The 24,369-nt window shown below is 46.1% G+C and overlaps 3 protein-coding genes and 1 long non-coding RNA gene across 4 annotated transcripts; 1 reads left to right on the top strand and 3 right to left on the bottom strand.

The window, feature by feature from the left end:
* LOC8066407 (PLAT domain-containing protein 3) lies at nucleotides 547-1,637 on the bottom strand. The gene is made up of 2 exons (XM_002454211.2): nucleotides 1,470-1,637; nucleotides 547-1,383 (listed from the first exon to the last, which is right to left on the bottom strand). Exons 1-2 carry the CDS (start codon nucleotides 1,560-1,562, stop codon nucleotides 913-915), a joined length of 564 nt encoding a protein of 187 aa, XP_002454256.1. The 5' UTR covers nucleotides 1,563-1,637; the 3' UTR covers nucleotides 547-912.
* On the bottom strand, nucleotides 2,225-5,356 carry LOC8066408. Its single transcript, XM_002454212.2, has 3 exons — nucleotides 4,954-5,356; nucleotides 2,877-3,036; nucleotides 2,225-2,727 (listed from the first exon to the last, which is right to left on the bottom strand). The coding sequence occupies exons 1-3, from the start codon at nucleotides 5,309-5,311 to the stop codon at nucleotides 2,511-2,513; spliced, it is 735 nt and encodes a 244-aa protein (XP_002454257.1). The 5' UTR covers nucleotides 5,312-5,356; the 3' UTR covers nucleotides 2,225-2,510.
* On the bottom strand, nucleotides 16,345-19,391 carry LOC8066409 (probable trehalose-phosphate phosphatase 4). The gene is made up of 10 exons (XM_002454213.2): nucleotides 18,984-19,391; nucleotides 18,698-18,838; nucleotides 18,517-18,588; nucleotides 18,318-18,395; nucleotides 18,129-18,182; nucleotides 17,879-17,980; nucleotides 17,650-17,727; nucleotides 17,453-17,522; nucleotides 17,228-17,298; nucleotides 16,345-17,119 (listed from the first exon to the last, which is right to left on the bottom strand). Exons 1-10 carry the CDS (start codon nucleotides 19,224-19,226, stop codon nucleotides 16,949-16,951), a joined length of 1,080 nt encoding a protein of 359 aa, XP_002454258.1. The 5' UTR covers nucleotides 19,227-19,391; the 3' UTR covers nucleotides 16,345-16,948.
* On the top strand, nucleotides 21,934-23,869 carry LOC110434503. Its single transcript, XR_002452008.1, has 2 exons — nucleotides 21,934-22,540; nucleotides 23,383-23,869. It is a non-coding gene; the product is annotated as an uncharacterized LOC110434503 (long non-coding RNA).

The following is a 24,369-nucleotide window of genomic DNA, read 5'->3' on the forward strand; positions in this document are numbered from 1 at the left end:
CGGATCTGAGCCTGATCTCGTCCGGTCTAAGCATGAGGTCCATCTGAAATTTTGGGTAGGCCTGTCTATCTGCTGAAATGGGCTTGTCCCTTTAATGAGGGTATGGGCCTTTTTGTTTCAAATGTTCCGAAAGAAGGCCTCTAGGTTTGTTTATTGTCATTTGTATGTTCCATTCTATACTCCCATTATTATCCAAAAAAAAAACGTTCAATTCTATACCTCTCAGGCTTGGGTATTCGGGTTATCCGAAAAAATAAGGGTTTTGAGAATTTCGAGTTACCAAAAATGCTGCTAATGTGCTACTGATTCGAGTATCAAGTTTTGTGCCCACTCCTATACCTCTTATAAGGAAAAAGAAAAATCAATCTCCTGATCCAAGGATGCTGCTGTGCCATTTCCGAATACTATACTAGATGTCTATACCCAAATTTACTTGATAAACCTCGCATTTTTGCCATCCAGATCCTTGTACCATCGATGTGCTTAATAATTCTTCAACTAGGATGAAAATCAAGGTCGGAGCTGTCAATGATAAAGACATGGATCTTGGAGAAGAAACTTCAGCTAGTATCCAAATCCAAGCATTGGCAGCTGCAAGAAGCAGGGATGATAACGCGGATTACCATTTCCCAAACACATGGATCAAGATCCAACACGTTCATCTACAAAAACAACCAAACCTGCACGCTCCACATGACCACATCACGCGAGGTGGCTCCCGATTATTCGACTCGCCGCGCACGACTCCAGTTCATCATCGTCATCATCATCATACATGCATCGTGCCGCACTCTAATCACGAGCGCGTCGTGTCGCGGCCCACAACTTATTACGACTTGCCACCAACCAACCAAGCCACCCAGGTCGATCCAGGCGCGTGTACTCTCTCTCCTCTGCCGGCCGCCGGCCACGTCACGCCGCCGCGACGCTCTTGCCATCGGCGCTGCAGAGGTCGCGAACGGCCTCGAGCTTGTAGGGCGCGGCGTCGGTGGCGAGCCACTGCTCGACGGTGAAGAGCTGCTGCGTGCACCCCTTGTGCGGGCCCGTGACGGTGACCTCGACGTAGTTGCAGTACCAGCCATGGTGCTCGCCGGTGCCGTCGGAGATGAGCCGCATCCAGCACGGCGGCTTCGCCATGCAGGGCCCGCGGCCGCTGAAGATGTCCAGGTTGCCGCGCTCGAAGTAGGCGTGGCCCTGCCCCATGAGCCCGCCCCAGGAGGGCAGGTCCGAGATCCCCACGCCGTTGCCGTCCGCGCCGGCCAGCTGCAGCGTGATGTTCGCGTCCGTCCCGGCCTTCCAGATCGACCCCGTCCGGATGAACACCGTGTACACGCACTCCATGCTGTCGCCGCCCACGCCGCTGGCGTCCGCGCCTCGGATGAGCTGCGACGACGCGCCTCGGATATATGACTGACCCGACAGGTGATCGATGAATGTGTCAAGAGACCCATGAAAGGAAGGGCGGTTACCTTGATCTCAGTCGGGGGATCGCGGCCGTGCGCCGGCACGGTGGCGGATGCGGCCACGGCGAGGAGGAGGAGGAAGACGGCGAGCTTGGCCATTGGGATCCGAATCCAATCGGCGTGTGGGGCGACTGGATGAGTCTGAGCTTCGGGGAATGCAGGAGCGGATGCGGTGTGGATCTTATAGGACGGAAGTGTTGTTTATGCATTTGTGGGGCCCACTTGCCACTGTGGCGCTGATCCGATCCGATCGCAGTTTTGTCCGCCCACTTGGCACGGATCCATCGAGCGATCTGAGGATTATTCAAACGAGAAATTCGTGGCACATGGGGCCATCTCACCAGCTCTACGTACAGCGCGGTACAAGTAGGGCCTTGTTTACTTCTAAAATTTTTTGAAAAATATAAATAGTAACGCTTTCGTTTGTATTTGACAAATATTGTCTAATTATGGACTAACTAGGGTCAAAAGATTCGTCTCGTCAATTTCGACCAAACTGTGCAATTAGTTTTTATTTTCGTCTATATTTAATACTTCATGCATACGTCTAAAGATTCGATGTGACAGGAAATCTGAAAAATTTTGCAAAATTTTCTAAGAACTAAACAAGGCCTAGACTAGAACGGGCGCGCGCGTGTGTGTGTGGACGATAGTGCCAGTGGCACCCTTCACCGTCCAGTACGAATTTGAATTATAGCGGTAAGAAACCTTAATCCCAGGGTACCCACAATGTGATAGAAAAAGTAGCATGCCACTATGGCTGAAAATACTATTCACTAATTTGTTCCAAGAAAAAACATTGTTAAATGACTAACAGATTCGGCTGATAAGCTCAAGCGAACATGCTCAGATTCAATTCTGACAGCTTAACAAACAAAATCGTTCCTAGCAGAAAAATGCAGCACATACAACACACACTCTCGCTCTCTGGAACTTCGTGTGAGGCACAAGGGGCATCATATGGTACACTACACAGGCTTAAAAAGGTTTACCCAGCGTACAGTTTACCAAGCACTCAGTCTAAATATTGGCCATGCTAACTAGTTATCAGTCAAATTGCTGCCGAAGAGCCATCTCCGTTTCACTCTTCCAGGATGCATGCGACGATTGCCCCCTCATCCTCTTGATCTTCTCCTTGTCCTTGACAGTGGAACCCTTTTTCTTTTCGGGCTCTTTTGTCTGCACAGGTCTATCACCACACTGAGGGCAAACCATACCCTTACCATGTGAATAGGTCTTTGGTACACCACATTGGAGACACATCCTAAACAATGAGGCAAAGTCACAGTAAAGACCACTAATAGTATCGTTAGGAATTCTGATAGATATTATTAGAGTTCATGTAAAACATGTACACAAGCTATTTCAGTATACTTGTTTCATTGCGACATTGATAAAAAAAAATGACCATACCTCAGAAGATCAGCTGCATCTTCTGGCCCAGGATTTGCAGCACCTATTATTCTTTTTCCATCAACAGAACCAGATGTCACTGAACCTGAGGGGTTGGCTCCAGTTGTGGTAACTCGCTCGCGGATGGCAACTAACTGCGGTTTCGCCACCACAACAGCACCTGGAGATTATTTCCAGTTATATCATAAAGGATGTTGCATATATCTGAAATTGCATAACTGGCATGAGCACATACTCAGAATATCATCATATGCAAGCACTCAAGATGAAACCTGCTCTACTATCATCTCAGCGCCAAGCTCAGAAATATTGAGGTGGTAACCCATAACAGAACAGTTAACAGGCACATGGGAATATGGGATGATGTATGTATGTTCTGGGGTATTACGTTTGAGAAAACAAACCCGCTTTACTATCATTTCAGTGCCAAGCTCAGAAATATTGAGGTGGTAAACCATAAAAGGACAGTTAACAGACACATGGGATGATTATTGATGTAAGCATGTTCTGGTGTATTGTGTTTTGAGAAAACAAACCTGCATTACTATCATCCGAGCGCCAAGCTCAGAAATATTGAGGTGGTAACCCACCATAACATAACAGTGAACAGGCACATGGGAATTGGGATGATGTATGTATGTTTTGGTGTATTACGTTTTGAGAAAACCAGATTTTACAAATATTTCCAATCACCAAGTTTCAAAATAAAGGTAAAACCATAAAAATAGACACAAGTATCATCCTATTTACTTAGCTTGGTGAGGCCAACTAAGTATTTCTATGCTAGTCACAGCACAAAAACCGTATATGTGTCATTATTGCATCGTCCTGAAACATTATCGTGGTATTGCTTGATAAGTTAATACTAGCCCCAATAATTACAGCGCACAAATAAGTACAACTTGTAAGTTGTAACAATAACCTAAGAACAAACATCAAACAATAGTGTGCACAGTCAATAGGAGATATCATGCTGAAAAACAAATTGAATCGATATGCCACGTTTCTCGTCATTCAACTGTGTGACGCCTACTTTTTTTTCTGAACAACCATGAACCATGTTTACTTGGTCAAATGCAGTTATGAATCAAAGAACCACCCAGTGGTGTAACAAACAAACAGAACCAATAATTATTGCATCTTTTGTTATGTTCTGTTTCCTTGGAGGTTATGCGCTGCCGACGCTTTTGCTTTAGTGTTTTAGTAGTGTTTGGTTGGTTCTCTTCTGAAGAGTTCATGTGTAGCAGTAGTGGTTTCTGGTATTTTCTTAAGAGTTGGTGGAACCAGCAGAGTCGAGTACGGTGGTTTGTAAAACTTCATATGCTTTCTTATAAGCACGGTCTTCTTTTTTCCAAAAGCAAAACAAACATAATCAAATGTCTACAAACTATAGAGTATAGAGTCCGCATTTTTATTTTCAAAATAAAGGCAACTCTTGAAGTGTACCACCTGATTGTACAAAGATTTCATATTTTGAGGGGAAAAATGTACAAAGATATATGCCATGCAATTGAAAACAGATGAACACAAAACTGAGGCTTTAGAAAGTTAGCAATGCAATTCTATGATCAAATATCTTCATTAGTGGAGCTCCATGGTGGCCAAGACCCAAGATAGATCATTCCCTTTCTTTCCGACATGTATTGACATTACAGCAAGTCAGCAAATAGATAATATCTAAAAGGGTAGCTCTATGACTCTATGTGCAAAGGAATAATACACAGTACATCAAATTTGCCTCTTCCTAATTCTTATTCTAAGTTCCACCGTCTTGGGAATTCTGGACTGAAATCGCATCCAGAGTCTGTGAAATCTTATCTAATACGTTACAGTTACTGCTGTAAAATAACTACGCCAATTCTCTAACAATGCAAGACCGGCAACTACTACATTGGTAGCAATCTAATCGACCTCCATGGCCCTACCTTTACCAAAATAAACAGGGAGAGCGTACCATGTTGCCCTGTTCGTCAGCACTAGTTTAGCAAGTCTGATAAACATAAACCGCTACTAACCCGACGATCAAAAAACAGTGGTCTCCAATTTCCACTTCAATTGAGTCCTTAAATCTACTTACCTGGAGGCGGGTGCTTGCTCCCCTCTTTCCCACGGCGATCGAGTACACCGAGGGCCTCCGTCCCTTCCTCGGGCTCGGCAACCCTATGCCTCAGAAAGTCCGGTGGTCCCGAGACATCGGCGAAGGCCTCCAGCGCGGAGGGCAGCGAGGAGTCCCCGTCGCCGCCTCCGGCATCTCCCCCCTTAGGGTTTGGTCGGCGGCGGGGCTTGGGGGCCGGCTTTTGAGGAGCGGACCCCTCGTCTCCGTCCGATCCGGCTTCCTCGGCTGACGAATCACCGGACTCGCTTAGCTCGGTGCCGGCGGCGGGGTCGTCGTCCTCCTCAGCGGAGGAGTAGCCCTGGAGAAGCGACAAGCTCATTGTGTGGGCTAATTTTTTTTGGTTGTTTCCGTCGCGTCAACTGGCTGCAAGTCTAGTATAGCAAATTTCATGGCGTATGATACAGAGGTGTTTTACGGGCTTAATTTTGAGCATTATTGGGCCTTAATTGGGCTAAATTGTGTACCACCAGACCTCTCTCAAACGAATACTAGGCCCACACGTGGGCTGTATGGGCTTACTATTTGGATAGTTGGAAATATATGGGCTTACTATTGCAAAACACCTAGTATGTTCTGACTTCAAAAAGAAAAGAAAAAGTGTGTTCTTCCTCCCTGAAGTATCACTATGTCTCATTTTTCTTCATAAAATTTTAAACCAGATATCTTACACTCTAAGTTCTTAAAATCATTCATTACTTTCTGTGAAGTTGGGTAAATATCTGTAAGGTTTTTAAACCATAGAAATGCCTATTGAGTTTATAAAATTTCCGCCCAAAAAAATCTATATCTAGAAAAATTCTATAATATCTAGACGTATTCTGTGATCTAAAAACATTTTCAAGTATTCACTCATTGTTAACTAAAAAGACAAATCCACCTTCAAAACCGCTTCAAACTGGACAGAAAGGTAATTTGAATGATTTTTAAGAGTTTAGGAGGTAAGATGTCTGATTTTTTTTAGTTTAAAGAGAAATATCAAACTACGACGACGGTTGTTCATGGATGTAGAATAGACATTTTTTTAAAAAAATAAAAATATATGGATGCGGGCTCACCACCATTAGAAAGTATAAAGACACACAAGTGTGACACAACTTTCATGAGAGTTGCTCCTACATAATATAACCGGCAAGTTGCCAAATTTTTTCTCTGTCTAAAACCAATTGAATCAAACGACTTGCGGCTAAAGCAACTACACCTAAATAAAGAAGATCTAAAAAACTATCTATCTAGCTAAAGGAAAGAAAATCCTCAAAGAGATGCTTCCAAGTCCAACCATCAAGCAAAAACAATTGCATTTCCAAACGACCGACCACGTTCTTAGGTCTGGTGGGTAGCTCACACGTGCGTCATTTTCCATGTGCCTGATCTCTTCCTTGCCAACCTGACACACTTCATCAGTAAGTCAATCATGACCGGTTAGCAGCAGAATCCAGTAACTAAAAATTCCCCACATTTTCCATACATACATACAGTTCCCAACCACATACCGATCGAGCTCCAACGACGACGACCAATCACCTATGATTGGGTATTTTTGTAGATATTTCCTAGGCGGCGCCAGGTCAGACACAGACAGTAGTTGACCCCGCCGGCGCGAGTGCGCGAGCTCCATCGGCGCCGAGGAGGACAAGGGTTGATGTCGAGCACAGTCAGCACCTCGATGCTCCGGCGATCTCATTGCTCACCGGGATCGTATTCTTTAGTGGCATCATTGTCAGGCACCTGTCTTTACCTCAAAATTGTCTGCGATTTTTCAGTCCATGAGCTGAATGCGTGGAGTATACAAGTAGTGGGGCATCTTATGCTGCATTTTTTTTTCTCATGTGCTGTCACTCTCGTGGATGCAGGATGCTAATATAAAGACCGGCCCCTAGCTAGAAATGGAGTCGGAATATGAACTGGTGAGGATGCAACAACCGTCACTCTGAAAGTGCGATCGCAATCGTGATGGTTTAACCACTAGGAAAGAGACCGCACGGATCCATGGATGGATGGATCGTTTTTGTTTGGTTAATCGAGTAATCAAAAATGGTTTTAGTTGGACCAAGCAATCAGCTGAAGGTTGCTAGTGCCAATCAGATCTTAACTAGTCTCTTAAAAACAAGTCATAGGATACGAACAGTTGACCTAGCGAGTTATTTCGCTGTCGTCCTCGAATTATTAGCTTGCAGTAATCTTGTTTGCAGCTACTCTGATTGGACTTGTTTTGTCTGCTATGTTTGTTCCAATTGAATATTCCTGTGCTGATCTAATTGCTTTGTCTGTGTGTCTGTCGTTACGTAGATGGCCACAATTTCTCAATACCAAATTGCCGAGAGAAATTTTGTGGATTATTGTTCGTCATCTTCGGCCTGAATATAATGCATTTGTACGTGTGATGGCTACACCGTCTGTACGCCACACTCACAAACTGATACACACTGACAGAGTGCATGCATCACTAATGAGCCAATAACAATAATACCGCTCCAGTCTCCAACTAAATGACGATCGAGTAATATATGATCACACGGTATAGATTAAGCGGAAAACAGTTAGGCTTGCAATTTGAAGTATTAGATAAAATTTCTCTTGATTATAATATACTTTGGTTCTCCAAAGCTGCTACCTATTTGGATGCAACATTTTTTTTTCAAAATTATGGCATTATCAAAACCGTAGTGGTTTTTTAGCTTTAGAAACACAATTTTTCAAAAGTACGACATCCAAATGGGCCCTAAAACAAAGAAACTAGTTCTCTGTTTGTAATAACTAAAGCTAACAATCGACGCAATAAGTTGTGTGTCTGTCGCTTAGGCAGAGGCTGAGAGATTGTCCCAAGGCCATGTATCAACTCGACATATTAATATTGAGATGAAATAAAATCTTCTTTTTTCAAAAAAAAAAAAGAAAAACCGCCATGAACACAAAAGAAAACAATCAAACCCTTAGCTAATGACAGCTACGTTGATTTTTGCTGATAAGACATCAAATTAATAAGAAGACAGAGATAAGCTATATCTTCGTGGTGATACTTCTTGGGTACTACAATCAGTTTAAATCATTGAAAACTGACTAACTGAGCTATCCATGTGGCCCACAAATTCATAATCAAACATATCTATTCGTCTTGGTCAGCTGGCTAATCTGGAAGGAGAGAAATTTAAGGATGTTCCATGCAGCGGAATGCACTACGACACATGGTGGCACTCATTCAGGAGGAGATCAAGACCTAGTGCCTTGCAAGATACAGACCTCTGCAGTCGCTGCTACCTTTGCTTTGATGTTACACAAACTAGTGCCTGTAATCTGCACTTTCACAAACCAGAGCTAAGGTTCAGTAACGGTTCTCGGTAACTCTGGTTACCATAGCCGTGTCTTTGTAACAAAACTCTTATGCTTAATGAAATACGTGCTTAGCACGATTGCAAAAAAAAAAAAAAATTCCTTCAGCCTCAGAAAAACTTGACCATAGACATTAGCTCAACACACATTAATTACATGAGCACATAGGTGATTAACCAACTAGCTAGCAACTCCCTTTTAATTAGTCCAAGCATGGATGCAAGCACATCTAGACCACTAAGTTCAAAATCCTTGTTAGGGTGAATTTGGATGCCTCTTTATTCTCGACTAGCCAAGGACTTTGAACAAACATAGGCGAAGCTTAAGTTCCATCGCCTATAGATGTAGGGTGTTTTAAAAACCTTTAGAACAACTAATAAGCTGTACAGTAGATAAAAGACATGTATATGGACCACTCAATGAAGTATATATTTAAATTATAATAACAATACAATTAAAATCTGTCCATTCATCAACTATTAACCTCCCTTTCAAAAAACAACTATTAACCTATGTCACCAATGACATGTCCCTAGTAATTATTGTGTGGACTACTTCCTCAGCTCTAGATATAATGGATTTTCAGTTCTCCACCATCAGATAATATACCAAATAAAACCAACTCTCTAGAGAAAAACCCGTCACATATCTACCTCATCCAAAAGGTAAACTATGAAAATACATTGCTATATATTTAATAATCTTAATTTGATATCTTAAATGTTGGTATTCTTTTTCTATAAACTTGGTCAAATTTAAGTAATTTAACTTAGAAGAGAACAACCGAAAACTTCTATATTTTATTTTAGGATGGAAAAGTGTATACCACCTGCATGCATGCATGTTTTCATATTATTTTGGGACAATTTTGAATTCTACAAATTGAAGTCCCAGTACTTGTGTGTAGGTGGAAGTAGTTTCGGCGCCGTTACGAGTTGGAAATTGGAACCAAGTATGTACGACATCAGTTGGCTGGTTAGGCGTGCATAAACCTACTGGAAGCACATGCCACATGGGTTCGATCGGATTTCGTCCTAGTAGCCCCTATAGAAAACCAACACGTCCGCCATGCACGTCGATCTGCGCAACCCACGCTAGCTTATCCGCGCACGGAGCGCGCGTAACTACCGGCCGAATCTGCACGCACGAGCACACGGCGATCGCAGTTCGCAGCGGGGCACGCGCACACGACCACCACCGTCGGCAAGCAGCAGCGCGCATCGTCGGCCCCGGCCCGGCCAGCCGCCGCGCGCCCTTGCTCGGCGGCCGGGCCACCACGTACTCCGCCTGCCGCGGGCGTCGCGTCGTCACGTGTCCACCTGCAGGCTGTGCAGCCGACACGTCGAGGAGGCGGACACGCATGGGCGGCCCCGGCACGGCGCGCGTCGTCGCTGGTGGCCCGCCGGTGTGCGCGTACATGACAGACTCTGGCGCCGGTCGAGCTACTGGCGGCCGGCAGCGCCCCCGCTTGCTTGCCCGGCCGGTAGTAGCCTTTTAGCAATCTGGACCGCGGGCTAGCGCTGTGGCGTGGCGTGGGCACCGGCCGGACTTGAGCAGCAGCGTCCCTGACTGACCTAACCTAACCGATGGACGGATCCGCCGCGTCTTTTCGCTCGCTGCACTGCTGCCTGCCGGCTGCCGGTGCCGGGCCACGGAAAAGCGCCTGGATCGTCCTGGTGGTGGCTGGCGGCGTGGCGCCCCGCACGGCAGACGAGCGCGCGACACATCGTCGATCTGCCAGCGCCCCGGACGGCTCGCGGTCGCGGCCCCCTCACCTGGGCAAGGGCTCTCGCTCGCTCGCGCGGAACTAAAGCTGCGCCCGCGAGCGTGGAGGACGGCACGCCGAACAGTCCGCGCGGCCGTCACCTCACCAACACCATAGGCAGCAGCGCTTTCCACTCTCGTCGGCGCAACAGTAGTTGGGTGCTTGCAAGTAACGACACATTTGTACTAGCTAGCCCACTCGTCTGCCGTCGTACGTATCCTGCATTATCGTCGTCGTTGAATTGTCTAAGCTGGTTTAATAATTTACGAAAGATTTGAGCTATGTACATTGCCTCCCAGCAGTGTGCCTACGAGCGAGCTGAGGTGACAAATATTATATAGTAGGAATGGAAAAACCAGATGGATTTGTGCGATCGATAAAATAAAGCTATGTGTGTGTGTGTGTGTGCGCGCGCCTGCCTATGACGACGACGAGCCTCGCTCGCTCGTGGTCTTAACCTGGCGACTGATGATCGGCTAATGCTTTAATCTGTAGCAAAGTAGTAGCCGCATCAAAACGCACGGAAGGAGGGCATGCACGCATGGGACGGGACGGGCTAGTCGATAAAGCTAGATCTGGCGGCGCCGGTAATTTGTCATGACCCAGCAGCAGTTTAAGCTATACTCCTTCGCCTCACCCTCACACACCTGGCTAGAGTAGCTAATAATCAGGCTAGATTAGGACCATGATTGGCACGCATTAGATTCTCGATCGGCAGTCATGCCGAAGCTGCCCTGCCGGTTGGCTGCTTGCACTACTCGCCGTGCAGTGCCAGTGCGTCGTGTCCCAGATCCATCCCCTTCGTTCGGCTGTGAGATTCAGTTCATGTTCATCAGAGACGACGGCGGCACCAGGTAGCGTGGCTCATCATCGGCATGCAGCTCGGCACGGTCGACAAGACCTGCCCGGCCGGCCCGGAGCCAACCACCAATAATAGAGCCAAGTGCTTGGCTATAAGCTAAATAATTAGAGCCAAGTTATAAAATAAGTTGTCTCTTACTTGTCTCTAAAACACATTCTCTTTCTTCTTTCTTCTCACAACATTTACTTTTTGGACCCACTACTACCTATGCATCCGTGCCCAGCTTGGTGCTTAACTAAGAGCCAAGCTATCATCTCTCTCCTCTCTTTTCTCCTCCACATCAGCATTAGCTTGGCTATAAGCGTACCTGCTGCTCTAACGAGGGGCATGCAGCAGCCATCTCGATCGGCAGGGGGGCGGTTAGTTTTAAGTAATTTATTTATCTGTCCGGGGGCTGGCCGGGCTTAGGCACCAATCATGAGCTAAAACAAACACACTGCTGGACTGCCCTGCTTTCCACATATGAAAGGTGCGTGGGTGGCAAATTTAGTGTGCGCGCCGAGGGGGACACTTGTCAAATGTCAAACCCTTTTTTCTGCTGGACACCTGCCGATGCTCCAGCCTCCCTCCTCTAGCTACTCCTACGCGCGCGGTAGCCGTAGCCAAGAGAGCCGGAGCGATAGATGGAGGTGCGCCTGCACGTACAGCACGAAAAGCATCGCGGCTTTAGTGGATTCCAACTCCTTCCTCAACCCATCAGATTCCTTTACACATAATTTGTGCCTCGGCGGCCAGTCACCACGCCTTTCCATCCATCCATCCATCCATCGATCTATACCTAAAAGCACATGTGACTACACATTAGTAGCAGCAAGGAAGTGGTGCCCCTGGAAACGCTCACCTCTCTCTCTCTCACTGTCTCTCTGTCTCTCTTGTGCTGTCTGTCTCTGAATCTCTCTGATGCTTGCTTGCTTGCTCCTTTGACCTTTCTCCCACTCCTTGCCATGGAGGAGGAGATGTTTCGGTTCACTGACATGTGCAACAAATATACAGTATGCTGCTAGCTAGCTACAAGTATCGTGAATGGGCGTACCGTACCTCTGTAAATGTGAAGAACTCTGACCGGATTATATGAAACTCAACTGGTACAGGTTAGGGGGCGTACCACATTGAGGCGCGTAAATATGGACTAGTTTATTCATATATGATGCTTGCGACGATATGGTACGTTCTAGCTAGATTGTTTAGGGTGGGTGAGTGATGGATGGATAGCGGATTAGATGATGATAGATAGATCTCTCCTCTCCTGAGTCTCCTCTCCTCTCCTCTCCACCTGGGAGCCATGTGGGGGGTCTGGCTCCGCTCCGCTCGCGTCGCCGGTGTCCCTTGGTTCAAGGGCAGGCACGCACAGGCACACGCACAGGCACAGGCACAGGCACAGGCACAGGCAGACAGCTTTCTCGTCCATCTCCAAGGCCTTTGGTGCTGGATTAAATACGCAAAGCAGCCTGGATCTGTATAAACAAGCAATTCCTCCCTGCACCCTATAATGGTTGCAGCGCCTATTCTATCGCCCTGATCCCTCTTTAAGACTTTAACACCTTGTTTAATCGCCGCTTGAGTTGTGGGGATCTCAATGCCAGATTATATTACGGGGAAACCATAACACAGTAGTTTATCGATCGGCATGCAGTCGCCTGTGCCTGTGACCTGTGAGCTAGTACTAGTAGTGTGCGTGCTCAAGGCGCGCGCTGCGCATGCTCGGCCCCTTGAATAATGCCTTGTTGCATGCATGCCTGTGTTGGCGTGTGGGTCTGTGGGAGGATGGGAAACAATGCTGCGTGCGTCCGCCTAGTTCGCTACTGCTGCCCTGTGCCCTCTCCTTCTCTTCTTCTTTTTTTTTTTGATGGAACTCTCTCCTTCTCTTCTCGATAACTGCTGCTAGCTACTTCTTGCTTGACGACCATAGCTTGCAAGAGAAAACGACTTCATTTCTTCGTTACGTCAGTGATGAAATACTAATGGCCGGCCGTATGAGTTTAACTGTTCAACATTCAGGTTATGCTACTGATTTCTGAAAAAAAAAATTATTTAGTTATTTCAGACTGGATCCTTTGAATAGTGCAGCTACAAAAGAAAAGTTTAATTGCGGGCGGGGAGGGAGAAATTGGATGGTGACACACGCACACGCCCCTGGCCCCACACAGTACTGCAGTACAACAGCTCGCCATCTCGTTGTCGTTGCCGCAGGGATTAGGCGTTTTACCCCAATTCCATTTTCACGGTCGTTCAGCGATTTTCTATCCAGCGAACGATCCAACGCCAGTCGCCCACCCTCCTTCCCCTACTTCCCTTTCCATCTACTTTTGACGTCATCATGAAAAAAAGCAAAATATTTATTTCAAATTACTATAACTTTTGAATGATGTATCTATTTTTAATTCTGTTTACACCGATGTGTTCAACGTGACGAGGCGAACAAAACTAGACCCCACTTCTATATGTTTTGAAGATTTTTATTTTTTAGTAGCAATTTATGTATATTAACTTATAGCATATAAGTTATATTGCTAACTTTTTCTGCTAAGTTATGCTGCTAACTTATTCTGCTAAGTTTATTGTATAACTTTTGTTTGTGTATAATAACAGCGTAACTTTCTATATACACTAGTGTATTAGTTGTATGACTTATGTACATAAGTTGTATTGTGTAACTTATGTCTCCCTCTATTCCAAATTATAAAATATTTTGACATTTCTATATATATTGATTTTGCTATGTGTATACATATATAGTTGTGTCTAGATACATAGTAAATTCAATTTAGAAAAGTCAATATGTCTTATAATTTGAAATAGTGGGAGTAAACTTTTGTACATAAGTTATATACTATAACTTTTTGAGAACGACTAAGTTAGAAATGTTGAGTTATTCCTCGAACTTATGTTGTCTAGAAGCACTTCTAAGTTAGTACTGTTAAATTTATCGTGAAAGTTATGCTTTTTAGTTCCGTTTTATAAGTTATGAGCACTGCTTCTTAAAAAAATAAAGATATATTAAAGAGCGGGTGATTTAGCAAAAGAAAGTGAAAAGAGATTCGAATGCCTCAAAAGAGAAAGAGAAACGATTCCTGTTCTATGCAAAACTAGAAAATAACATATGCACTTTCTAAAAAAGAAAAGAAAATGACTGTCGGAAATTGACCGCTGGTTTCACTTCTACTGAAAACGTTCGGTGTCGCATTTTACCGGCTCCTGATTGGATTGCAGCAAATAACACTTGAACCGAGCCAAACAACGCGGGGTTGGTTGGCGTCCCAATTAAAGGCACAAGAAGACACAAAAGTACGAGCGGTGGTGAGGCCAGTCTGAGTCGTCCCGGCCCTAAGCATCCATCGATCGCATCTGCCATCACGCACCTTTCATGGGATCGACCGCGCGATGGGTCCAAACGGACGGGAAACCCTACATGCCCGGCCGGGACCCCTGCCCTGTAACTGTAACCATCAGAGATCACTGCATGCGGTGTGCTTCTGCTTCTGCTTCTGGCCGGCGGCCGCTTGGTTGGACTGAATAATGCACTTCACTATATGCAGTGCAGGCTCCATGGCGATGGTAAGGTTATATATGCATGGTTCACTTTAATAGTTTAATGCGCTCCTGTTGGTGATGCTGTTTTCTAGGTATCAGATGAAGCACAACTCATATATACTGTACAGTATATATCAAAAAAAAATTTGGTGGAAAACAGGAGGGGTTGTCACCTACTGAGGCATTGTTTAGATCCGAAAAAATTTTACATTTCGCTACTGTAGTATTTTCGTTTGTTTGTGGTAAATATTGTCTAATCATAGACTAACGAGGATCAAAAGATTTGTCTCGCGATTTACAGTCAAACTGTGTGATTAGTTTTTGTTTTCGTCTATATTTAATGCTTCATATATGTGCCGCAAAATTCGATGTGCCAGAAAATTTTGAAAACTTTTTTTATTTGGGAGTGAACTAAACAAGGCCTGAAACAAACAGAGGAGTCGACTTGTTCAGGTAATGTATGTACTCCAGCAGTGCTGTACTCCATGCACAGTGTACAGTTCTACATATATGGGCCCTCTACATATGCAGGACAAACGGACAAAGAGGGCCAAGAGCTAGAAGCCACCGCTAGCATCAGTCCAAGGGAGGGAAGTGCATTATTGTGTGTGACTGGCAATGCTTCCCATTTGCAGCAGCAGTTAGCCAGTTACTCGTTTCATGTCGCCATAGCTAGCTAGGAAAACTTCTTTCGGGGTGATAAAATTAAAATCACGCATGCATATGATCGAGTGATGATAATTGGTGGTCCCGACCAGTCAACTCTTGGCCACTGCATTATGCGCGCGCGCGTATGGTCTCTGATAAAGATCGATCGATCAACATTTTAAGCAGCACTGCATTGGCTTTTTTCAGAACTAGAGCACGAGCTAGTGCCTCTAGAACTGTACTGTACACACCACCATACAATCACATGATCGAGAAGAATATGCATCGAATCATTGTGAGCGTCATATCTGGACAGCAGGACAGGGTGCATGAGCGAGAGAGAACACAAGAAGGCTTCTGTCACTTACTCACACTGCTTACTTAATAATCTATATATGCGTCGTCTACCGAGGATTAATAATAGGAGGCTGTGCCTAATGACTCATCTTGAGAGAAGAGGAGGTTTGGCCTGATCAAGGCCACGAACTCCACAGATTGTTAATTGTTAGATCGATTGATTATGCCTAGCTAATTTCAAGCGCTTACGTTACCGGGCAGCAGCAAATCCTGATCATATCTCAAGAACTTAATTACTCCATTACTTATTCAAATAAAGATGCAACCATAAAATATTAGCACCCACATTCATCAGCAAGGACCACGGCATAGTTGGAGGAGGAGCGGGCCTATGGTATGCCTTCTGAAGCCTGAAGGAATCACGGGATCTACAGCGTGAGTTAGTATAGGCGCATGTAGATCTCTGCTATGTATATCGATTATCGATCGATCGCCATCTCAATGAGCTGTCCCCATCGTACAATACACGCCCAAAAAGTATTCAGGAGCTCGCCCGTATAATATCAGGCGTTCGTACCCCAGTAACCGCAGCTGCTTGACACGAATCAGCTGCGCCCAGAGCTCACACATGACTGTATCTAAGTAATATTTGTTTTGGAGATAGCTTTGTTGTCATGGTAAGAACTGGCAGGTGGAGATCACTGACTGCAGGGAGCTCACATGCCGCCTCTGCGAGCTGAGAGGTGTCGTACGGCATCGTTGCTTCCCCAAAACTCCTTTTTCCCCACTTCACGTTTGCTGCTGCTTGCATCAGTGTATATATATTTATCGTCATGCGATCATCAAAAGAACAAACACAAAGGAACATGGCATATGCATCCGGCTATCTGTAGGATCGATCGAGGTACGTACGAAACAATAATTTGCAGAGAATATATAATTCATGCATTACTTGGATCTTACTTTCATTCACTACATTTTACAGAGGGTACGTACGTACGCGAACAGTAGCTACTAGCTAGTTACATGGGGTGAAGTGTGATGAACCTTCTCTGTTTCTTTCAAAGGTTCTTCTACTTCTAGGACGGCAGGTAGCTTTGCAGATGCCTTCCAGACCCATGGGGGGACGACGACGAGGGACAAAAATAACACGAGAATGTGGAGGTAGTACATTGCCTTGGAGTAGACACGGTTACTGTATTCGACAGTAGCGCCAACATGCTCAAAACATTTTTTCAGTGACGTTGTGCTTTGTGTGTGGCCTCTTTTTCCTCGGTGGCGCAGCACACAGTGGTCAGGGAATCGAAGAACATGTAATGCAGCAACCACCACGAGTCGGTTTCAGAGGCCACCACAAGCGAAGAATCGTCAGAGCGAGCTGAGAGAGAGAGAGAGGGAGGGAGGGACGGGGAGAGACAGGAGAAGAGAAAAAAATTTGGTGGTGGTGGGGTATGTTCGCATGATTGGACACCGATTCAATCGATTGACTAGTAGTCGATCGCCCGGCTGCTGAGTCCTGAGCTGAGCTACACCCGCGGCCGAATCATCGGTGGCGCCGAGGATTTCCGCTTCCATTCCGCCAGACGGAGCAGGAAGTCCATCACCTCGCCGGGGTCCTGCAGGGAGTAGGAGGCGTTCGTCTCCTTGGGGCACTTGGACACAAGGATCCCGATGCCTTGCCCCCTCTTCCTCAGCACCTGATATGATGATGCCACGCGAGAAGATTATTAATTATTAGTAACAAAATAGTCAACATATAATCACCGAGAGATTCAGCATAGGGCAGATGACGATGAGATGAGCACCTTGAAAGCATCCTCGTCGGTGCGGTCGTCACCGATGTACACCGGGAGGACGTCGCTGCAGTTGGCGAATCCTGGAGGGAGACAGCGAAGAATAGGCGGTGTGTCATCAGCTGTGATTTGTTTTGGACAGGGGTGTGATACGCAAGTACTGAATGAAAACTGCAAGTGAAAACGACAGTGGATGACACGGAGAGAAGAGCGGGTTGTTTGTCGTAATGCACGTACCGAGCGATTCGAGCAGGAACTCCAAGGCCTTGCCCTTGTCCCACATAATGCTCGGACGGATCTCCAGAACCTGATGTACCAAAGTTCCAGCAGTCTTGCTGATCAGTTTCTTCGCTACTCACTCACTAGTAGTGCTAATATTAGGCAAGGACAAAATCTCAGCTGCATATATGCCTGTTGGGGTCAAGTTTAATTACCTTCCTCCCTTGAGTGAGCTTCAGCTTGGGGTAGTCCTTGATCACTGCCTTGACTTGCTCTGCCAAAGCATTCCATCTCTGCAGGAAGATAAGGGATCAGGGGCGTGGTTAAGAGTTAAGACAAATGGTGAGAATAGATTAGCCGCGCGTGATCGATGCAACTTGGCGTTGAAGTGTGGTTGGCAACTTGGGCACTTGGCATACCAAGATGGAGTAAGGCGTTGCCTACCTTTTCATCAACACATCTGAAGTGCACGGACAAGCAGAACTTGTTGTTCTCCACCTTGGCGCCAGGCGTGGACTTCGTCTTTTCCACCAGCGCCTTGTACACCTGACAAAAAATGGGATTCACCGCGTGCATGGCCATTGTTAATCTCCTCGTGCATCGGCTGGAGCTGGACTTCACAACTTAAGCACAAGTGGACAAGCTAGCAAGTGTTCTTCTTCTAATCGATTTTTAGCAGCAGCGTAGCGCGTACCTCGTCGATCACGGGGAGGAACTCGCTTGCAGGTTGGCATAAAACTGACTCGGGCTGCAGATACGATTCAGAGGGTAAGATTTGATCAGCCAAAGTCATGGAGTGCAGAGGGTTGAGGATGATTGGTAGTCTCGCCGGACGAACTCATCAAGGAGATGAAAAGTGAGGAGAGCTAGCTAGAAAGCGTACATTGGAGCTTGGTCCCTTGATGTCCATGCCATGGCTGCCGGCGTAGTAGAGCTCCGAGAGGTCGACGAAGTTGCGCACCTGTGCAGCGCGAGAACGAAGAAGCAGAAAGCCAAATCAGCCAGCGGCTTATGCACGCGCGCGCGTGCGAGATTGTCAAGCGTTTGCGGTGCTTTGACTGGTGGTGGCGCAGGCAATGTACCTTGTCGCGGCAGCGCCCGCTCACGATCGCCGTCGGGAAGTGCTTCGCGACGTCGCGCACCGCCGCTCTCATCTGCGCGCAACAGCACACCGCAAAGGGGAAAACGTCAGTCGAGGATGAACTTTCTCCCGGCGGACGACCGCGCCGGTTACCGGGGTAGAGCATCAGTACGAGGCCTCACCGCGTCGCTCATGTACGCGGCGTCGGGGTCGGCGACGATGGGGGAGAGCGTGCCGTCGTAGTCTAGGAACATGACGACCTTCTTCCCCTTGGACGCGCTGGCGATCTGCTCGAACTTGGCGAGCGCCGACGGGTGCTTCCTCTGCAGGAGAGGCCAAACAGGGTTAGCATCGTCGTACCTGAAGGCAACAAGCCATGCACGCTCGTGCAAGCTCCCGACGCGTGTCAAGAAGACGGAGCTAGCGCTAGCGCTAGCGAGCGCCGCAAAGAAGAGTAGCTCAGCTCACCATCCATGCCGTGAACTCGTCGACGTCGGCGGCGGCGCGGGAGCGGGTGGGCGAGGAGGCGCGCATGGCGTCGACCCAGGTGCAGCTGGCCGAGCGCGCGGCCGCCGCGGCCAGGTCGAGGTACCGCAGGGACATGGCGCCGGCGGCCGCGCCCCGGCAGGCCAGGAGGGCCGGGCTCGCGCCCGGCAGCGCGGCCCCGGCCGCAATGCCCATCTCCGACACGACCACGTCCTGGTTCGTCATGTGTGCTTCCGCTTCACCAGCGGCCCAGGCAGCAGCAGGTTCGACGGACTCGTGGGAGGCAAAGCCGGCGACTTTCTCGATCGTCTCGTCCCCCCAACACGAAGCACTTGGGGGCGGGACGAACGCAGCGTTAGGGGACCTGGGGGAGTGTGCGGGCTTGAGATGGGTGGGTGGATGGATGCGAAGTGGGAGGACTGCGGGGTACTTATAGCTCCGGGGTGGGCCCGGAGGACCTGCCACGTTGGATCCCGAGTGGAGCCGACGTCTGGGCCGGGCTGCTTAGCTGGTAGGCCGCAGCGGCATTGGTGCATGATGGCCCTGCTCCCCCCGTTCCGTATTGTTTTGTTTCGTAGCATGCAAGGGCAACTTACACACAAGACCGCTTTGCACTCTTTTGCCCATCCTTGCTATTTTGGGGTTTCTCAAGGGTGGGAACGGTCTGAGCCACCGACCCTCCTTCGAGCTATTGGGTAAGTACTTGATATAGCCCACGAGAACAAAATTAATGGGCCACATAGACGGGCTTCAAATTGGAACGAGCCACCCGACAGGTAGATCTAGGGTGTTTATTGGGGTCGATCTCGATAAAATTGGCAAATCCTCTAACAAAACATAGTTCAATCTTAAGAACAATTATACCATTTAATGAATTTGACTTCGTTGATGTTTTCGCCATTAGGTTAAACCCATGTGACCCACTCAAGCATGATGTCGCCTTTCTACCTCCATCCCACCTTAATGCCGATATGCAATTGTCACATCTAGTTTGAATTGGACCCATGTGCGTGTTGATGTGAGATTGTCTAGTTTTAGACACCTTAGGCCTTGTTTAGTTTCCAAAAATTTTCAAGATTCCCCGTCACATCGAATCTTGCGGCACATGCATGGAGTATTAAATTTAGACGAAAACAAAAACTAATTACACAGTTTGCCTGTAAATCGTAAGATAAATCTTTTGACCCTAATTAGTCTATGATTAGACAATATTTATCACAAACAAACGAAAGCGCTACAGTGCCCAAAATCCAAAATTTTTGCCAATTAAACAAGGCCTTAGTTATTGTGGGTGGATTAGATGTTTCTAGAGGACTAGAGGATATGTCAGAAGCCTCGCGTTACAATTCACAAAAAAGCATGGACACAATATAAGTGGGTTGGTGTGAGCGTAAGGTCCAATTAAATGATGTGAATCCCATCGAATTCTAAGAATCCGAATAAAAACAATTGTAACAGTTTTATTCGAATTTTGGATTCGAAAAATCAATGAGTTAAAAATCCCTCTAAAATCTTGATCACAACTGGTGTGACAATAGTTTACAGTGATTTTGACGGACGGGTATTTGTTGCACACACACCATACAATTCCTATATTAAATCACTCAAGTGTGGTTTACCATACAACGAGCAATTTTAACCAAAAAAAACTCAGCCCTTGAGGTAAGACCTCCCCTGATGCATTGACAGAGAGAGCTCTGTTAATTTTCTATGCATGTATTGGCTGAAGCTATGCCAACTTAGGCAATGATAGAGTGTTGCTTTTGATAGGAATTGTAAGCAAAATGTTTGTACGTTTTTTATAACAAGACTCAGAGCCTACGCGAGAAGTATGGAAGCCACTAGATGATGGCTAATGATGAATATTTATGGTGCATATGACAAGGACGACTGGCATTGGAGTGGTAATCCACGATGACAAGGCCGCGGTGCAATTATGTTCATGAAGTTTTCTATGGAGAGGGTATGGTACGACTATGCTCGTGGGTTTTTGTATAGAGAGGTCACGATGTGGAGGAGACCGAAGCTATAGCCGATCGTGAGGGTCTCTGCCCTCGCAATGGAATAGTGCAGGCAAAATGTCATGGTGGCTAATAGAGTGGGTTGCGATCCTGTAAGTTCTTGGTCGATGAGAAAATAGTAGTTGGTAGGCAGTTGCTGGAGTGGTGAATATGTCAAACGAAAAGTTGGTGTAATAGTGCTGCCAACGAGCTCGCACAACTAGTGAAACTGATAAATCTTTTAGCGGTTTGGCATTTCTCCTTGCTAGCATGTGTCAAGCATATTATTGCTCAGGGATGCAACTCTATTTTTGGGTAATATATAAAGCTCTTTGTTCTCTCAAAAAAGTTATGATATAGCACATTCCATAGGTTTAAAGTTTCATAAAGTTAGATGGAAGATAATATGGTGTATATATGTGATCACTACTAGTTTTCATTATCTACAAGTTGAACCCACTCACTCCATCCTAAAAAACTTAACCTTACAGAATTTAAAATTGTCAGAAAATAAATGATTTTTTCACTTCTCATATCAATGTACCCTTCATTCTATGTAAATATTTTTCAATATATCACTATCTCTTTTATTATTGTTTTCTGTCTACGACACCTTTTTATTCTTTCTTAATTCTCATGTTCAACTAAAACGATAAATGTTTTGGGGCGGAAGGAGTATTGTTTTGGCGCATAAGGGCACGTACAACGGCACGCTGGCCGTCGTCTCCGTGCTGTCAATTTTACAGAAACCCCCCCCCCCAGCCTGCTACAGTGAATGAGGAGAGATAGTGAAGCCGTCGTGTGGTGAGACGACAGCGAGTGCTCGTGCTCCCAGGCGAAGAAGACGGCTGGCCGCGCGTCGTACGGCGCCGCCGTCTCCAGTCGACGCCCCGCGGATCTAGCTGCGCGGGGGGGGGGGGGGGGGGGGGGGGGGGGGTGAAGATTGCGCGCCAAATCTCCCGCCAAATGTCTCAGTCTCGCTATTTCTCCCCGCCATTCCATGCCCTCGTCAGTCTCGGCCGCCGTTGCACGCGTTCGCCGGTAGCTGCCCCTTGCCTCTCCCACGAGGGCCACGATGTCTAGTGGAAGGACATCTGTTTTGAAGAGGACGACCACATCGGCTTCGAAGAGCAAGGCGACTGCAGCTCCAGCAGCGGTGATGGCGGCGGCGACAAGGAGACTTCCTCGGGGAAGCGGCTCGGCCCTCGCACCCACCCGCACCGGTCTCAGCAACGACGCGGCGGCAACTTTCATCGGATGCGGAAGCAGCTCGGCCCCAGCACCCAACCCCTCTGGTCATATCAACGGCATGGCAGCAGCAGATTTGATTCATCTCCAATCCCTCGCAGACGACATCAACTGTTCATCAGTCCATGGCAGACGAGGATACCCAGTCGCTGCTGGTTATTCACATGGTGCGGTGGTGATGGATTCCTCCCTGTGAGGATTTGGGGTTGTTGGCTCTTCACAGGGTAGATGTGGCTCCATCAGTCCAATTTCACCTCCATTTGGGCATCATTCAAGTTGGGATACAGCATGGTAATTCCCCAAGACATGTCGTTCTCTTTAATTTATTTGTTGATTTATAAGTTTAGATGTGTTGCTGCTTGCTTGTCATGAACCAAGGTTTATTCCAAATTATAAGCTGCATATTGTCATCATTCAGTTATATAGACTCACATTCAGCAAGAAATTTAGTTTTGAATTTAATCCATACAGACTTAGTCAGAAATTCAGTTAAGAAATTCAGTTGTAAATTGAGTTAGAAATTTAGTTTGAAATTCTGCTAGTTCTGTTTTGTGTCATCGTCCTTTCTACTTTCTAGCTAATTCTGTTAGTGTCTTGTGCTTTCTAGCTAATTCTACTAGTTCTGGACAGCAAGAACATTCTGATGGTTGTGCTTCTTGTTCAGTTCACTTGTTTTTTATTTGTGTCATGTGCACTATTGATATGCACAGGCTAGTGTGAACTAAATTATACATGCCATCATTAGCTACTTTCTGAGAAGTTAGTTTGTGTTGTATCACTCAATTCGGATTTGTTTTGCATCAATTAGCAATACAATGGTATATAGAAATGTTATTCATGATTGATCATGGTTATATGAAAGCATTAAATGATTTGTAGACAACCAAATAGACAACAGCTGTCTATGGGTTGTATGAGGTGTCTGTTTAGCCGTCTGTATTGTAAATTCCAAGATCTTACAGACAGCAGCTGTCTCTCCATTGTACATGCCCTAAAACCGTGCAAAAACACCGCGCGGCATGCCATGTTAGATCTCTCTCATGTGCACAATAAACTGATCAGAGCATTGACTCATTAGTCATTAAGATGATAAACTTGTTGGCCTATTGATAAGTAGGGTTTGTGTGGTCCAGACTTTGCAGTTACGTAGCTGACTGAATTCATCGAACCTAGACACCGCTACAACAAGAAAGGAAGAGGCGTGTGCACGTATACTCTGTTCAAGGTTGAATTATCCAGTCTGCCACTAGTTATTTTCTTTGGAGGTTTCTTTCACCGTCGACCTCCAGGACAAAACAGGGCCATTGCTGCCATTCTTCAGAGAACACAATTGACGCCTCATTATTATTTCCTTGGTTCATATTCAGCACGCGTCGCCAAGTTAAGCTGCTGGAAGTTTCAATTACAGCTTTCCCTCTAATATTCGTTTTTTTCGTATAGCTACTGTATTAAATTTGTTATGGATGAAACGAGGATGGTATTATAAAAATCTATGAATGTGCTGCATATAATTATGCGCTACTCAGCTGCAACTTCACATGTTAGGAACCGCCAATTTGTAAGAAAAAAGAAATGATTCCACCCGGCCTTATATATAGCCGAAGTTCGTTGCTTCTGATATTCTCCTTTTTTGGAGGGTCTGGGGACGATTCTGATTATCGAAGATATAAATTTGCATATGCTTAACCGTACAATTATATGCAAAGGACACTGCTTCTGACTCACATGTTAGGAACCGCCTATTCAGATTCTTCTTGCTGTCAAGTGCTGTGTAACTGTACTAATCAATCAATAAAGGAAACAAACAACTTAAAAAAAGAAGAAGAAGAAGAGTCAACTAACATATAATTCTCTGAAACCTAAGTTGGGCACTCAGCAGCTTTCATTGGGCAATATCTGCTCTAGCTTTTACGCTGTTAATTTGTTTGATACTCTTCACTAAAGATGTAACTAAATTAATAGATAAAAAACACCCGCTTTGCATTGTTAGTGGTGGCCGGCAACAACCAGGATCAACAAACCAAGCAATTACAGTATAGTACACTGTGCTACCAAATCTACCTTTAATCTATCTTCCGTGTGTCTGTGTGCGTACTTGCAACAACAACACAGCATACTGA

This window comes from Sorghum bicolor, chromosome 4, assembly GCF_000003195.3.
Source record: "Sorghum bicolor cultivar BTx623 chromosome 4, Sorghum_bicolor_NCBIv3, whole genome shotgun sequence".
Classification (NCBI taxonomy): domain Eukaryota; kingdom Viridiplantae; phylum Streptophyta; class Magnoliopsida; order Poales; family Poaceae; genus Sorghum; species Sorghum bicolor.